We start from the raw sequence: 18,511 nt of genomic DNA on the forward strand, positions 1-18,511 counted from the left end.
AAGTATCTGATTTACTTTTTTCAAATAATGCAAGTTACTTTGTTTTCCCATTCACTGACACCTCTCAAATCTCTGTGCTAAGAGAAATCGGGAGTAAGTGCACAGGCACTTCCTTCAGCCTGAGGTTTATTCATTTCACTTTTGGTGTGAAAAGGGCCCTTATAGTAGCCAAAAATGTAACTTTTGGAGGTTTTATTATTAAAAAAAACAAATAAGTAAGCCTAGCGGCGGTAACAAAAAGTAATGCAAGAGTAACGTAATGCAAGTAATGAGTAATGCAATATTGTAACGCGTTACTTTTAAAAGTAACTTTCCCCAACACTGGTTCTGATGATGTATAGAATAATTGAAAAAACAAACAAATACTTTTTTTTTTTTTTGCTCTCGAAGGACAACATCATATTAAAGTTGGAGGTAGACAACATTAAGCTGTTTCCGTGGTCCAAGAATATTATATGGACCGCTGCAGCTTTGTCAAGGGTTTGTCATGTTAACAGCCTTAGACGTTTTATATTCTTTCGCCTACTCGTAACCTGTCTGCCAGAAACACAAGGGCCCAGTCTCCATGTTTTATTGACATGTTAGACTCACGGCTGTTAAGCTAATCATGAAACGGCCATTGAGAAGAAGGAGAAAATGCATGTTAGTTACTTATGTTTAATGTAGTAGCTAATAAATGTCATTACAGTTAGAGCCACAGAAATACAGAACGAATAAAACCACTGAGACTCATTCACTAAATGCTGACGGCTTCATAATTGATTTTTTAGAAGGTAAAACACAGAAGCTGTTCAGTTTAGAGCTGAAAATATGAGAGCAGCCAAATGCTTGTAATACAAAATACATTCTTTAATCTGTTTAAATCACTGTAAATACACAATGAGACATAACAGCACTGTTACAACAGGAACAAAGTAAGGACTAACCCAGGAAATCCGACATTAAACAAATACACAACATGAGCTTTGCAAAGAAGAAATGTGTTTTGAAAATAATTTAATAGAAATAGTTCTGCGTGGGGATTTTCATATCTGCGGTGTAAAAACAGAGCTTGAGGAAAACGGAACCACACCATGCTATGACAAACAATAAGCTGAAAGTAAAAAAGTCTTTATGCTACTTTATTCATGTCCCCGTCTGTTCCTTTTTTACCAATATATACATGATATACAGCTGTTTCTTAAATACATTTTTGAAAATTTTGCATTTTATTTACAATATAAGAGCTTATTAGTTTTTTTATTATTATTATTATTTTATTCTAGCTAAAAGATGGTGTGGAATTTTACAGAACAAAAGCTTGGAATATGATTCATAATGTCATAAAGCATCTGCACATTCATTGAACAGCACTGTAAACAACTTCCCTTGATAATCAGAACCGATTTAGCATTTCTGACATAATAAAAATGTTATCTATTGAATAAATCTGAACTAATGATCATACTTCTCAGACAAATGCATTACTAGTGTGTGGCTACCTTGAAAACATACTACTGGTCTTCTGTTCTGGTGTTACACATAGGATCTTTTTTTTTTTATATACAAGCAAACTCAAAGTGCACTTTCAGAAGAGCAGATGTCAGAAATTTAGAAAAAAAAAAGTCAACTAAAAATGAAAATTGCTGTTTGTTTTCAGACAATTATTAGTGAACGAGACCCAAAGTCTGTGATAATGTAATCAAAAAACAACCTAGTTAATATTTTAGTGGTTATGCAGTGAAAAACTCATATGTGAATGAAAAAAGAAACCAAATCAGAGCATTCAGATACTAAATTGACAGCACAGACATACTGAAATAATGCCAGCGCTTGCATCAAACGTTAAATCAGTGATAAATATGGCTTGTAAATCAATAAAACTTGAAAAGAGGCCCGGAGTGCTTCCTCAACGGCTACGGCTGGGCATCCCACCATATCAGTTCGTTCCCATCCCAAACCCACCCTGTTCTGGCACACATTCATCTGTATCTCACCCTTTCTTTCTTTATCACAGCTGAGTAAGTCCTGGAGAAAGGAGACCTCGTCCACTCCTCTCCCAGCGGGACGCAGGGGCCCCAAGGTGCAGCTTGTTTTGCAGGGGCCTCCCGTCTCAGATCCTCTGGCACACGTGCAGCCTGGACCTGGAGAAGGACGTGGCATCTTTCCATACCTTGCAGGCAAGTCCTTTGGCGCAGTCACAGCGCTGGAAGATCTCCAGGCTGTGGGAGCCTTTCTTGCGTTGTTTGGTGCAGACCTCGCCCTGCCGCAGCACAGGCTTGCAGATTTTCGTCCAGAAGTGGCGAGCGCAGCAGTAGCCCTCTGAGCAGTCGGACGATCGCAGGCAAGGATCGCCCTCGTGACCTGCAGGTCAAAGAAGAAGGCAATGCCATTTCTGTTACTCAAACAGAAGAGCGGAATAGAATCCATAGAACTTGAAATGAAAATTTTGTCATTATTTACACAAAAGAAGATATTTTGAAGAATTGTGAAGAACTAAACAGTTGTTGGTCCCCATTGACTTCCATAATAGGGAAAGAAATACTATAGAAGTCAATGAGGACCATCAACTGCTTGATTACCAGCATTCTTCAAAATATCTTCTATGATTTTCAACATAAGAAAGAAACTTATTTGATCTTCCCTTACCAATCCCAAAAAGCACTACAGTTTGTTTCATTAAAATTGGCATGAAATGGAAATTCACTCTCCTCCATTCCCCCAATCATATTTCTTTTGTGTTCAAATATTTGTTGCCACCTCCATTACTTTGTGACTGTATTACCCCTCCATCAGTCAATGGAAAGACCCAGTCAAAGATGACATATGTGTGCAACTCTTACGCACGCTCCATCTTTTTATGTCTCATGCAAATATCCTCCACAACGTTCAAGTGAAATCAGAAAATAAAGTGCAACCAAATACGTCACTGTTACTGATATACATCTACTTACAAACAAATGCAAAACAATATTCCAATGTTTGGTATTCACTTAGTACAAGCTGAAAATAGTGCAAGGGTTTTTTTTACAAACTGAATGTTGTTGTAGTGTGATTTTGTGTTAAATTAATTTTGGCGTTATAAGCTGCACTTCGAGGTGAATATTTTTTTTAAAATGTCTTCTGTACATAACATGTAACATACTTTTGTAAAGTAAAAAAAAAACGGCCCCATATGTTGTATTGGCTTATGAAACGCTAAAGCATTTTCTGTACTCCATTATACTAATTTCAATTGCATTACGAGGCCTATATACAGAAACTGTGTTGGGGCCCCTAATTTGAGCAAATAATTTCCCGAAATATTAATAATTTTGGCCCATTTGAAGGGAACATGATATGCTTGGCTAATGGTCTGCTTTACTCTTCAAAGGGATGATTAGTGAAGCAAATATTTATTATGTATATAAATATTACTTAGTCATGCAAGTTTTTTTTTTAAACAATTCACCATGAAAGCTTTTCCTGCCAAAGGCCTTTTAACACACAAAAGTAAACTTCCTGTAACAAAACCAGTTTCCTGCATCTTCCACATTGGTTTGTGGGTATTTTTAACAATGAATGAATTCATCAAATCAATCAATCAACTAAATAAATATATTTACTATAAAATATTCAATAAATAAATAATATTGATTGATTAATTGATTGATAAAAGTAAAAGTTAATAATTTCTTCTAAATAGCAGTCTGCACATTTAGGGTGCCTCATATGGCTCTGTCTAAATCTGGTGTGGTTTAATTTATGTTTGAGCGTGACTGTGCCGTCAGCATGCATGTTACTGAGGCGAGAATACGGAGGTGTGGGAACAGCACTGCATTGTGATCCTTCCTTCACAGGCCTCCCTGCTGTGGTTAAATCTTCAAGATATATGAGCTACGTGTAGTTACAGCCAAATTTGTGGCCCGCCGTCCCCCTCAACACATGCATGTAACCACATCCAATGAATCAACTCATTGCAGACATAGTTCATAAGTGAGTAAGAATATGAAACAGTCTCAGACATTGACTGACTGTCTAATGCATACGGCACACAAAACTAGACAGAAAAGCACATGCTACAATCACATTGCTTGAGATTATATGTAACTTCCTGAAATCAGGGTACACAGAGAGCGCTTTCGAGGAAAAAATGAATCACTGGAAAGTGTGTCTGGTTAGAGGCATCATTATTCCAATACGTCTAAACGCCTTTCAGTAACACTTTGTAGGAAGGTTCCATTAGTTAACATTAGTCAACATGAACTAACACTAAACTTAGTTCTATCATGACGACTTTTGGAGGGTTTAGCAAGGTAAATTACTTGACAATGTTAATGTGTTTGATCTTGGGAGAATAGATCTGTTACGTACCAAGACTTGCTACTGCAAATACATCCACAGACATGCTGCTGTGAGCATGTAAGAAATACTGCTGCTGGACATATAACATGAAATAACCCCCATATATAGCACACATGAATCACTCTGTTGCAGATCTATAAAGGTGGAGCTGGGGAAGGCGGAGGGTTTCTGAAGCGCACTGTAACTGCTACAGCAAGCACTATTGAAGGTTGAGCAGCGAGCGGTGTCATGTGATGATGTCAATATGTCAAATTGAGTTTGACCTATCAGACTGCACCATCTAGAGTTTCATGACAGAACTTTGGAATCAATATTATTTTAAATATTTAATAATGCAGAGGTCCCCAACCACCGGGTCGCAACCCAATACCGGGCCATGGAAGAATTCCTACCGGGTCGCGAGAAAGTTCTGGGGAAAATGTGTATAGATTATTGTGTAAATGGTTCTTCGAATTATTCTGTATTTTTTTGTATGCGATTGATATCGAGTAGCAATTTGACGATTTCATGTTAAATTAGTAAATAAAAGATTGCTCTGATCTGTCATGGCTATTAGGGCTTAAACGGATCGCAGTTGATTCGTGATATACGGACCAGGTCCAGACCCCACCGTTCGGCATGTGATTCACAGATTAATTTGCCAATTTACACGTTCAAGCTATTTAACACCACAAGAAGAAAAGAAACAGAACTCAATTCGTTACTTGCGTGCTGTACTCGCACACAAGCATAGAGACGTGTTTCAGACAGTGCGTTTAAGATACAGTATATATGCATGGGGGTTTGCAGTTACGTCGCAATACTGGAAATATTTCTGTTTTAAACCATGAAGGCGAGCCAATGGATATCACACAAGCAACGTGCAAACTTTGCGCAATAGTTATGCCGGTGAACGTCTTAACTTCAGTCATACAGAAAGTGAAAGTAAAAAAACTGACGGAGTTTTCTAACGCTGCATTAACAGCGCATATTCTCTCAGAGACAAGAGACGAATCTACTTCGACATGTGCTGATAACAGTATAAATTAATAGAGCTGTTTTAAAGACCCTATCCACAACAACAAACAAATCTCAAAGTCCACTCCAAAGGGAGATATTTCGTTTTTAAAAAATCCCTTTTCAAGAACTACAACGAACGGCTCGTTTGTACTACAAAGTTGCTTTCCAGTGTTAGTGATGTCACAAAGCGGTCCATTAGAATATCATTAAAATAAATCCCGCCTACGGAAATTCGAATGGTTGGGGGGTGGGAAGGGGCGAGGTCGTGGTTAGAACGCATCAGACAAGAAGAAGAAGTTTTCGCAAGTTATTACACATGCACCTGAATAATTCTGTATGTTTTTATAAATTGCTGACAGTACAATACTGGACAATGATGTAATCTGCAGAATTTACACTTCAATTATGAGACTTAGACCGTGTTTCCCATACATTGATATATTTGTGGCGCCCGCCACAACATCAAAAATGACCTTTGAGGCTTTGACGTCGTTGAATAAACATGAGCAAAATCGAAACCTGGTGCGGGTGTTTTTATATCACTGTATTTCTGAAGGAAACCCACTGTCTTCAGAAAAATTTGGATGACATTTTCATTTCATCTTGCGTGTAATGTCTGATAAAGCAGCATTTGTGAGCTGAGCTCTGCTTTGTGTACAGCATTACCGGGGAAACCTCGATCTCTACCACTTTAACAGCGCCTCCTGCTGGCAGAGAATGAATTTGCATATATGCCACCAACAATCATGATTTAGCCAAAAAAAACAACAATAACGTTACGTTAATATGTCTTGCAATATCCGTGCGTGCAAATATTCTGCGTGATCCTCTTGTTCAATATTCTCAAACTCTGAAACCGGCTCATAACTATACCAGAGCAGACAGAACTTGCTGTTTTGGCAAGGGGCGGGGCAGTACTGAAACACCGTCTAAGATGTTCGCCAATCGCAACGCACTGGGACAGCGAGCTAACCAATCACAACACATTTCGTTTTTCAGAAGGCGGACCTTCATTAAACCTGGAACTAACTGAGCTGTTTGTGCCAGGCTGGGGAGAGAGGTATTGTAATAATGTAAATTATGTGAAAAATAATGCTTTTTTCGACCCACCAAGCATGAGAGCATGTTCTAGTACACCCCCAGAACAAAATCAAGACTTTGTAAAAGAGCATAATAAGACCCCTTTAAAGGACCTGAGCTGACTGAACTAACAATGAGTAGTTGTATTATGTGGACCTTATTATAAACCCACAGTTCTGCTAATGTTTTTTGTTTTCTCAACAGCCTTTTCGGACTGATGTTCTGCGCAAATATATATATTTTTTTTTTCAGAGATTTTCTAGTTTAACATTGGTTGACGGTTCTTCTGCTGCAAACCCGACCAGGCTTAATCCTACAGGGAAAAAGTCTATTTGAGTCAATGCTCTCTCCAACCCTGCAGATCTGCAAGTCCTAAACATCTTTTCACAAATTGTGGTTCTCCATTTAGTCAGTTGCTCACCTTTGAGAGCGATCTTGGTCTGAGTTTTGCCGTTCTTCCTCCAGCCTTTTTCTTTGATGGAAAGCTTGTTGTGCTCCTCCATAGGTGACTTGGACAGCGCGCGGTCTGAGATGGGGATGCAGATGTCTGAAGAAAGACAGAGAAGATCCATTGTAACTTTCTTTGAGTTAGTATGGGAAACGATGTCAATCAGCGATCAGTCAGGAACATACAGTTACTGCAGCGGTTGCCAGGGCAGCACATGCTGTCTCTATGGCAGCGCTTCTTTCTCCTGCGGCAGGTGAGGCAGCGGGACGGGGCATGCTGAGGACTGTGGCAGTACGTTCCCACTGTGCACTCTTTATCACTGCTGCATGGATAACCCTGAGAAAAGAATGAGAAAGACTGATCAGATCTAGGTTCTTCTCCACCAAATCTTGGAGGTTATTAGTTCCTTGAACAGCAAAAAAAACATATTTAATGTTACAATAAAGATAAAATAGTAGGAATCAGGGGGTGACAACAGACATTTATTTGATCCCTTATTTGAATTAGATTATTCCAACCAGCATTCATCCTTGTCACCAGCCATATTTTATTTTCATTTTTATGTGACCGCTGAAATTCTGGATGAAACTACATGCAAAATAAGCAAAGTTATCTGGGCTTCCCATGATAAACTTTTCATGGTGGGAATGTGATGAAAATATTGCATTCTGCTGCAGTATATTATTTCTACAAGATCCTGGGAACATTTATTGCTGTACCGACTGAGTAATATCCAACTCACAAGATTACTACTTACCAAATAAATGCACTCAAAATATTGATTAGAGTTATTTATTTATTTGATTTTTTTATTTTTTATTATTTAGTATAAAATGAGCCAGTCTGTGAGAAACACAAAAGTAGTGCCTGTTTCCATAAAGAGCACACTGATATACAAAGTTGCAATGGATGATGACAAATATTGGGAAACATCAGACCACTGGATCCCACGATTGAACAATTTAAAAAAAAAAATTGTAAGGAGCTTTGTGCCGAAAGTGATAATCCCTCAGTATCAACAGGTAGAATGAGTTTCCACAAATCTGTGGACATTATGAATTTTAGATTAATTTGTCTGAACAACAATTCAGACATTTTTTCCTCACAATTCGTATGTATATCTCATAATTTTTTTTTGCGATATATAAATAGCAAGAAAAAAAAGTCACTGACTTTTTTCTCATAATTGTGAGTTCTCTGAGAATTCTGAGAAAAAAAAAAGTCAGAATTGAAAAAAAAAGTCTGAATTATTAGATATACACCAAGAATTGTGAGAAAAGTCAGAAGCATGCATATATATATATATATATATATATATATATATATATATATATAATTTTTATTTTTTTTTATTCTATGACGGAGATGTGGTTAATTTTTTAGATATAATATAATTTTAAAAATGTCATTAATAGTGTATAATAGTACACTGAAAAAATTGTCTAATATGTGTTTTATATTAGTATACCTTTGAGTACAATCAAGTTAGGCCAGGCTAAACTGGTTTAAAGCAGTCTAGCGGGTGTCCAAAACTCCTCCAAAATAAGCAAACCGGACCTTAAGCACCTTAATATTTGGTTAAATTACCTTAAGTTAATTTAAGATAAAACTGATGGTTGTAACTCAGCTTGACAATGTTTTACAAATCACAAACTCCAGAACAGAAACCAGCTAGTGAAGATTTAGCAAGGGAAATGTGTTACATCACCCGTAACAATCTTCAGTTTGGCGTCAAATGCAAAACACGTGTTCCAACAAGGGGAGAAGAATATCTCAATATCTAATAACAAAAGAAACAAGTCTGTTTTGTAGATTGACAGACCTTAGAGCAATATTCCTTTCTTATGCAAAGAACAGAATTGGTAACATTGAAAACACATGATGAAACCAGGCCAAGCCACCAACGATACATTCACGAGACGAATAAGGAACGGATGAGGCTCATAAAATGTTTAAATACTGAAAAGTCACTGACCTCAAACATTCAGTAATCATTCATTGCATCATTAGAAAATGATTGAGTACATTACATTAGCAGAAGAACGAACCATGTAAAACAGACAATTCCATTCAGACATCATAAAAAGAATACATTTTCCATCCTCTTAATCGTTTCAGTTATATGATGTGCTTAGACGTTAAACGTTCTCAGCTTTCAGACTAAATTATGTCAACTCAATGATACAAAGTGAAAGAGACAAACTGAATTTTGATTCCAAGCTGCAAGAGTCACCCGCATCTCTCCATAGCGTCGCATAAACCTCCAGAGCCAATGCAGACATATAATCACGTCTGTACACAATCTGGCAACGTCATCACATCAGGATTTTAATGACCCGGCCAACACTTGGATACGACTCGTTGATCCTCATCCCTCATTGATTCCACAATCTGTTTTTATTCCTCCCATACAGTACATTCATGTGTGAGATAAGTGTCACAATGATAAGCTCAGAGACAGACGGCGATGAGGGATGCCCACTGGCCCCTGTGTCACCGCTCTCATGCTAGCAAAAAAGGCGGACTTTGAAGACTAAACGTGCCATGCCTTTGAAAATCATCTGCCTATCTGAATTCTCCCTCATGCTTTCAAAAAACATTTAAGGATTGATATCAGGTAATACCCAAACTACGTCAAGTCTTATCTTGTTAGTAGGAACCGATATGCACTTCAGCAGGCAGATATGTAAACTGCCAGAAATATAATGCAGTGTAGTTTTTTAATGGAAGTATTAAATGTAATATTTTCTATCAGTTAAAAAAAAAAAAAAAAATCATATTTTTATCTGTTTATTTCTCTGTTTTTGAAATTAATCACAAGTAGAGTTGTAAATATATGTATTTAAGGTGGGGAAAAAATTTAAGTTGTAAATATATATAACTTACATATAAGTTGTAAATATATATTTTAATTATAATATATATTTTTAATGTGTGTGTGTGTGTATATATATATATATATATATATATATATATATATATATATATATATATATATATATATATATATATATAAATAAATACAAACTATATTTATTATATATTTTTAGTACATTATATATATATATATATATATATTGTGTGTATATATATATATATATATATATATATATTGTGTGTGTGTATATATATATATTTCATTGTAATTATATCTTTATATTCTATTTTATTTAAAAATCTACTAAAACGCTACTAAATATCTACTAAAAATCTGCTAAAATCTATCCATAAAACTGCTCAAATCTTTCATTTGAATTTTACTGCAACAAATAAAAAAAAACTAATTTCAGCTACCTTTGAGCTAAAAATAGATATTGTACACTACAGCTTACAAAAGAAACATCTTCAGTCTAATTTCAGTCTACAACTATAGGATTGCAAGGCCTTCTTTGAACCCACATCTAAGTTCATCTACACAACAGACTCATGAAATCCTGAATAGGGTTTTCACACATAAAACCCGTGTCTCACACATATGTTCCTCTAGGGCCCCGGGGCCCAGCTTAACTTGACCTTGCAAAAGCAAAGCTGACATCTGACACCATGAATGGTGTTAGTGAATTGAGAGGGTTTTCAAGAGTAAAATAAACGATGTCACTGAACAAACAAACCTTATCCACCCTCAAAGGGCATGGCCCTATAGCTATCAGATTGCACAGGAAAGCTGCGCTCTCTCCCACTGGTTGAAGCACAAGTTGAAGGCTAATCTCACCAACACGAAAAAACATATCTGGAACAAACCCTTAAAGGCACTATTGACATAAATATGAGGGCTCTGGGAATATGACTTAATAAACAGTCTAGACAACAAAATATATATATATATATAAATAAATACAAAGGTTCCTACTGTACATTTCAAGAATTCGACTGCAACAAAATGACCAGTGTTGGAGTAAGTTGCTTTGGAAAGTAATGCATTACGTTACTTTTGTGTTACTTTTTGTCACCTGGGCTAGGCTTGCTTTGTTTTTTAATAACAAAAAAACCCAAAAGTTATACTTTTGGCAATTGCAAAGGCTCTTTCACACAAAGTGAAATGAATAAGCCTCAGGCTGAAGGAAGTGCCTCTGCACCTCACTCCCAGTTTCTCTCAACACAGGGACAGGAATCAGTGAATGAATAGGAAAACAAAGTAACTTGCGTTACTTGTTTGAAAAAGTAACTTTTAAAAGTAATGTGTTACTGCGTTAGTGCTTAACTATTTACTTGAAAAAAGTAATCTGAATGTGTTACTTGCATTGCTTGTAATGCGTTACCCCCAACACTGAAAATGAATGAAGTTAATTTTCATTTTTCTTTATTTCACTTCCCAACAATGTTTTAGTGCTACTACAACAAAGAAAATAATAAAGGATGTGTAATTGTTGCTTTATATGTATTTAATCATTGTTGTGCCACCTCTTGAGAGTTATGGAAAATGTCGCAAGAATATCATCTCATAAACCAGCAAAATCCCTGCTAAGAAACTGATCTTAGCTGTTTTAAGATGGTCTCCCAGTCTGGCCAAGCTGGTCTTTAGATGATCTGAAGCTAGTCTCCCAAGCTAACAAGCTAAAAAAGTGAGCAAATCCCCTCTAAAACAGCTAACAGACCATCTTGATCAGGTTGGGAGTGTGTTGGTTATGTTTTTAGGTAGGGATCAGTAGTATTTTCTTCCAAACTACTGTTCTTTAACAGGACAGCAGGCAAAAGATGCATACAAACTGAAATGTGAAATCAGTGTAAACATTCACAATTACAATTTATGACGATCAACAGCAATTAGTGTAAACCATAATTCATTAACATGCCCTGAAACTGGGCAAGTTGGGTTTTCTACCAGGAATTTCAGCACTGTGGTGTTTTTCACATTAGTGTTATTTTATTATCACTGATACATTACTATTTTATTGTTAGTTTATGTATATATTATTTATTAAATAATATTCAAATATATTATTTGTATTCTTTTTTATTCTTTAACTCTTTATTTTACAGTTAACATTTATTTTACATTTCTAGCTTTAGTTAATCAACCCTGGTTCACATTCACATGGGTGCTTTTCAATGAGCATTGCTAATTGGATGTTAAGCGTAACATCCATGGAATTCAGGGAATGCTACAGAGATGCAACATCATGCCTTAACACTTTAAATAATGGTCAGAAACCCGTGGTGATTATACCCTCTCAGCTGTCTTGTTCCTCAAATGAAGTCAAATCCAGATGATTAGCCTGGTTAGCGGTAAAAAGCCGCCACACCTTTGCCCGTTTTATTTCACCCTCTCAGCTCGTTAGCATCACTAAACAGTCACTTAACCTCAGAGGGAGCAGGAGAGGGCAACCCACCTCGCCTCTTTACAAGCCAGACCCAAACAATCCCCCGCCCCGGTCCTACTCGTTAACGGAACCTCAGCGTCAAATTAAATAAGAGGAAAAGTTAAAAGTTCCAAAGCTGCGGCACTGATGTGAAACAGCTCTCGTGTTCATGGGGAATACTAGCCTCTTCCCTCTAGTCGGGAGGTTAATGTGGTGAACGAGTTCTGCCAATCCCAATATCCCTCTTTTTGGGTTGCCCACAACTGGAAACCACCATTAACCCCCCTTGAACATTTACTCTGATCGTCTAAAGTGAGTGATTTTGGTTTGTTTCAAATGTACTGGTAGGTTTATTTTATTTGTGGACAACATCTGACATGAGTTTCACCGTCAAAGAGTTAAACACATTTAAACGAAGTTGTAGCTACTAATAAAACACTGGCATCATGGCTACAGGCCAGCTTTACTTACAGCACGAAACAGCGAACCGAATTCTGCTTGTCCCCTTTAGGACGGATGTATGAAACTGGGTGGCCGTTTCTCTTGCCTGCCTAATTTGCAGCAGTTGGGAGAACGCCAGTGTGGGAGATTTATTGGGAGCTTGTGTTATAATCTTCGCCATATCCTTGAGAGTTAGAGGACTTGAGAGGAAACATTTCAGCAGCTGTGTAATGACATATAAAAATGTAAAGCATTCTTCAGACAGCTCAACCAGATGGGAGAGAAAAATGTAAGGAAAGTGACTACAAGGACATAATGGTAAATTAATTCCAGGCACTCTTCTGGGTGCCATCATTAACTTTTGTAAAGATATTCAGTGCATATATCATTTCCGCTATACTAGTTCGAGCCTAACCATTTATGTCATTTGCATTGTCATTCTTACCATAAGTTCTGAAACCATATTGTGTTTGTACTGATTTTATTGTTTTGTTTTATACTATGCTAAATTATTAGTCTCGGTATCAAAAATGCTCCTGAATCTAACACTACTTTGCATCCGTCTGACTCTAGATGGTGCTATAATAAGCTTGTTTCCATTTTTGTGAACAAATACGAAACTGCAGGGGCTAGATTTGTCCAATTCCACCCATAGGAGGCATTACATCAAATAAAAAAGTAAAATAAATACCCCACCACTTGATAGCAATAAGAAAAATCAACAAAAATGGCCACCAACAATCAGTGTTCATGGCTGCACATCATGAAATCATGTATATGCTATTCAAAAACATGATGGCTATTTGCATTTAAAATGTAACCAATATAAGAGGGAACTAGAACGAAAGAAATTTCTCAAAGCCGCAGGTGCAATCAAGAAATTTGCCACCAGTACTGCATCCACATGACCTGCTCTTTCAAATCTGGTATTAAATTTAATACACTGTCACTGTAAACTGTTATACCTGCAAATGATGTGTACTCTAGGATCATGTGACCATTGGCACAAAAGAGCTATGAACAATATAACCGTTATAACCCGCTTGCACCATTTACAATTTAGTTTGCTGCATCTATATAAATTACTGCACAACACTACACTACATAATCATAAAGTAAAAAATACACTACCCTTCAGAAAACAAAAATATTTTTTACACTGAAAGTCTTTGCTGGTCTCCCCAGCTGCTTTGGTTGGTTTTATATAAGTTTTGGGCACTTGTTGACCCAGAACCTTAAATCACAAGACCAGCAAGGTATAACATTTCCAGATTTATCTTTAATTAATATAATTAAATCTCCTAAGCAATTCATTCATATTTAGAGAGTCGCCCCAGGTACAGAAAGTTGGGATCTGTCCACAATATCTGCAACATCTGCAACTGGAAACTTCCAAATGAGACAACAGTCGCTCTGTTAGCAATCTACAAAGTTGTTAGCAATCTACATTTGGATAAGCAGCTAAATGTAGCATGACATTTAACTAATATTGGACTGTAGTGGTTTCCACATGTATGGCAGTGGTCTGATCATCCAGACCACCTGCGTTTATGGAGATGGTAAAGTTGAGAGCAATTGTTTAGATGAGGGTCTGGCAGGGAAACTTGCATTCTGGAGATCTTCCCAATACATAGAGGAAGTGAGAGAGAGAAAAATCCCATCATCTCCTCTTTTCTTTTCTTTTTTGCATTGAATTGCGTCTGCTCTCAATTACAACAACATCTGCATATTTACAGCTGATCTGAGAGACATAACCAGGACCAAACAGCAAAGAGGATTTTTTTTTTTTTTTTTTAATCTGAAGTAACAATATTGTGTCTTACTGAAGATTTATACTTAAAACAAGTCATAAATAAATCTTGAGCATGGCATGAATCCAGGATTTAACAGACTAGAAATATGAGTAAAGCTTTCAAAAGGACATTGGCCATTCAACTGAGCCACAACCACTTTCTGATAACTATTTGTATAATACTCAAGTACTACTGAAGTCATTTTTGAAATAACACATATGTTTGAGGCTTTTAAAACTGATTATAATAGATGAGCCACATAACATGACATGCCAGTTGCATTATATTTAAAGTAAAACTTGGCTTCAGATCCTGCAACGTAAATCAACACTTTGTCAAACATGAAGCCTATAGACTAATATACAAACATGCGAAATAAATCATCAGAAAATAAGTTTTACGGTGTAATATATAGCCTATACAAACAAATTAATACAAAATAGGATTTCACTAACCACAAAAAGTTAGTTTACAAGTCAGTCACACATCGTTAAATACAAGTCGCTGAGGAGGTAACCATAGCAACAGTTCGCGGCTCAACCGTTTTCCGTTATCATTAGTCAGTTAACGTTAGTTAGTTAGTTCCGTTATCACTTTAGTATAGATTGTTTTTAGATCACAAGAACTTGTTTTAAAAACGTGTTTAAAACATATATGCTGTAATTAAGCCAATCTTGCGATTTTAGAAATTTGGCTTGAGCAGGACAAACGATATTTCTCCCTCAGACAGTGACTGATAGAAATTACTTTAAAAAGATCAGCGAACAATTCGCACACAAGTGACATAAGAGTGAGTTATTTCGTTAGTCATTAGGTAAGTAATAATTCCTGAAGGGTTTTAGCTTAAGACTAATGAAATAACGGCTGAGGTGTCGGGGTTACCTGAGCGGGGATGTTTCCTTTCTTGGGGACGCCGCTGGAGCGGTTGGCGGCGGCGGTCTGTGGCTCCAGTGATTTGATGGAGTTCACCTGGGCTTCGCTCTCGGTCCCCTGAGTTTCTCCCATCCGCACTACCGCGATGATCAGCACCAACATCCAAAAGCTCCGACTCCGCGAAACGTTCAGCATCCTTTCAGTCTTTTTTTTTTTTTTCTCTCTGAATGAAAATGTGTTGGTTTCTTGAAGATAAGATATTTCCTACACCACTAGGTGCTTTGACCACCACACTTTCGCTTAAAAAAGTATAAACCCCTTACAGAGCCCATCAAATTAGCTGTCAAATATCAGTGGGAAAAACGTAACATAGCATACGCATTGCAAATAGGCTTAGTGTAATATAAGATAAAGATGTGGAGAAATTTAAAGCGTCAGGATGCTCTGCCAAAAAAACATTTAAAAAATCTAAGTAAGTTGCTGCAAAGAGGAGGATTCCTGTTCGTGTGAGTGTTTGAGAAGAAGCCTGGCGTTTCATGATGTGGGATACCTTCTTTTTATAGGATGTGTTTCCTCCGCCCCCAGTCTGCAGGCCTATTGACAAAGGATGAAACTGATCTGGTGCGCCCCTGTTCACTCACACACGCACACGCACACACACACACACACACACACACTACTGGCTGAAACAGCAGGAAACCATCGCAGCACATTTGCGATATGAATGTTTAAATAAATGAAGCTTAACTTGTGAAGCAGAAGAGATTTAGCTTAACTTTAAAAACTATTCCATGTGCTTTTCAGTCAGTCGATCTGCCTGCCTATGTTTGTTACGTTACGTTTAATTTATTATTTTAACTAGTAGGGTATAAAAAGTTAGCATCTATCTATCTATCTATCTATCTATCTATCTATCTATCTATCTATCTATCTATCTATCTATCTATCTATCATCCATCCTTCCAACATCTTCCTTCCTTCCATCCATCTATCTATCCATCCTTCCATCATCTTCCTTCCATCCATCCATCCATCCATCTATCTATCTATCTATCTATCTATCTATCCATCCTTCCATCATCTTCCTTCCTTCCTTCCTTCCATCATCATCCTTCTATCTATCTATCTATCTATCTATCTATCTATCTATCTATCTATCTATCTATCTATCTATCTATCCATCTATCTATCATCCATCCTTCCTTCCCTTCTTCCATCTATCTCTTTCCATCATCATCCTTCCTTCCTTCCATCCATCCATCCTTTCATCATCCATCCTTTCATCATCATCTTCCTTCCTTCCTTCCTTCCTTCCTTCCTTCCTTCCTTCCTTCCTTCCTTCCTTCCTTCCTTCCTTCCTTCCTTCCTTCCTTCCTTCCTTCCTTCCTTCCATCATCATCTTCCTTCCTTCCTTCCTTCCATCATCATCCTTCTTTCTGTCTATCTATCTATCTATCTATCTATCTGTCATCACCCCTCCATCCATCCATCCATCCTTCCTTCCATCATCCATCCTTCCGTCTGTCCATCCATCCATCAAAAGCTTTAAAAAAAAAACTAAGTAGCCTAGTAACTAACACAGTTTGGGGAAAAAAGTTCAAATCTATCAATCTATCTTTTATGGGCTATTTATGTCAAAGCAGATAAAACATAAGAAAATCATCTTATATGAGAACAGTCTACTGATTATGCCTTGAGATAGACTGAGAGAGCACAAGAGTAGTTTGCTTTCAAAACTTTCATAGATTAAAAACAAAATATCATAAAAAGAAAAAGAGAGAACATAAAAAAATAAGAATAAAAAAAAAACTTTTTGTATGGTTTTAATACAAAACAAATTATGGTTTAGCAAACAATAATAACGATAAACCGCAAATATAATTACGTAATGTCAGTATGAGTCCTCGCTTAAATTCATTGCCAGTGACCAGATGGAATCTGTGAGTTCCTCAGCAGTTGTTTAAAGCCAGGATTTTTTGAGAACACTTGTCTGCTAAAGAGGAGAAACACATTTCTCAAAGTTTTGGATAAAAACAACATTTAGGATGTTGATTTCAAACAAATGACATGCTTGAACTTTTACCCATGAATCAGCTGATCTTGGAGGTATAAATTATATGAGATGGCCACAATAATAAATCACATGTGAAGAAGGACCATGGAAGTAAGTGAACGGTAATATAGTAATGCTGTAATGCAGTCATGCTTTATGATGATGAAATCATAGGGATGGTGTTTTTGGCAGCCAAACTATATAGTGCTGAAAACAAAACCTCACTGGTAAAAATGTAGCCTGAGTGGAAAATATGGTACTTGAAAGTGAGTAACAGGTTCAAGGGTGAATAAGCAGTGGAAAAATAAATAAAGCTTCCAATGAGGTTAACAGAACTCTGGGTGGCGTTCTGAAATTCTGTCATCGCCGCAGTGTTAATAAGCCAACCGAGCTTTGATCGCTACGATGTAATGTTTGTGTGCACGGACAACATTACAGTCCAAAGGCTTTATCGTCTCAAGCCATCTCGAGTAGAGCAAACAGAGACATATTTACAGCAGAGATCAGCTGTTGTTGTTTTCATTGAATTTCATTCAAATTCGGTGGCCCACAAATTCTTAAGCCATTTCAAATGTCAGGCAGCATATCCAGGTGCCAACTTCAGCTTGGTTACATCTCACATGAACATGAGTCATGACTGGACTGATTCCAGTAGAAATAATGCCGCGAGAGGTATATTAGAGAAACATAACTCATCTGTTCTGTCAATGAAGCGTGTCTTATCTCATCACTCCGATCATATGTCGGAATCTACTGTCCTCTGCGTCAAAACTGCAGTCACGTCTGCTTATTTTATTCCTCATTTTGTTTAACATAAACACACTGTAGGTCAACATTTGCATAGTACTAAGAAACTTAACATACTTAAACAAAGACTCCATTGAAATGTTTAATTTGTTGGTGTTCTTTGCAGTGTCCGAAACGGGCACAAACAACGGCTATGTTTGAATTAACATACTACTGTTACTATTTTTGCAGTATATAGTATGCACACTGTGCTTACTACATAAACAGAACACGAGGTCACTGGACAACGATTTGACAAACAGTTTATTTTTAAAAATAAAGCTTCCAAAAGGCAATGTGATGTCATAGAAGAACAATTTTTGGATCCCCAAAGAACCTTTCAGTGATCAGTGAACCATTTTTTATTTTTTTTTTACCTAACATTTTAACAATCAAAAAAAAAAAAAACTTTTTA

The 18,511-nt window shown here is 36.8% G+C and overlaps 1 protein-coding gene across 1 annotated transcript; it reads right to left on the bottom strand.

Moving 5' to 3' along the window:
* Positions 1-834: 834 nt before the first annotated feature.
* dkk2 (dickkopf WNT signaling pathway inhibitor 2) lies at positions 835-16,305 on the bottom strand. Its single transcript, XM_058779012.1, has 4 exons — positions 15,267-16,305; positions 7,036-7,186; positions 6,824-6,949; positions 835-2,343 (listed from the first exon to the last, which is right to left on the bottom strand). Exons 1-4 carry the CDS (start codon positions 15,450-15,452, stop codon positions 2,093-2,095), a joined length of 714 nt encoding a protein of 237 aa, XP_058634995.1. The 5' UTR covers positions 15,453-16,305; the 3' UTR covers positions 835-2,092.
* Positions 16,306-18,511: the final 2,206 nt, after the last annotated feature.

Source organism: Onychostoma macrolepis, chromosome 01, assembly GCF_012432095.1.
Source record: "Onychostoma macrolepis isolate SWU-2019 chromosome 01, ASM1243209v1, whole genome shotgun sequence".
Taxonomy (NCBI): domain Eukaryota; kingdom Metazoa; phylum Chordata; class Actinopteri; order Cypriniformes; family Cyprinidae; genus Onychostoma; species Onychostoma macrolepis.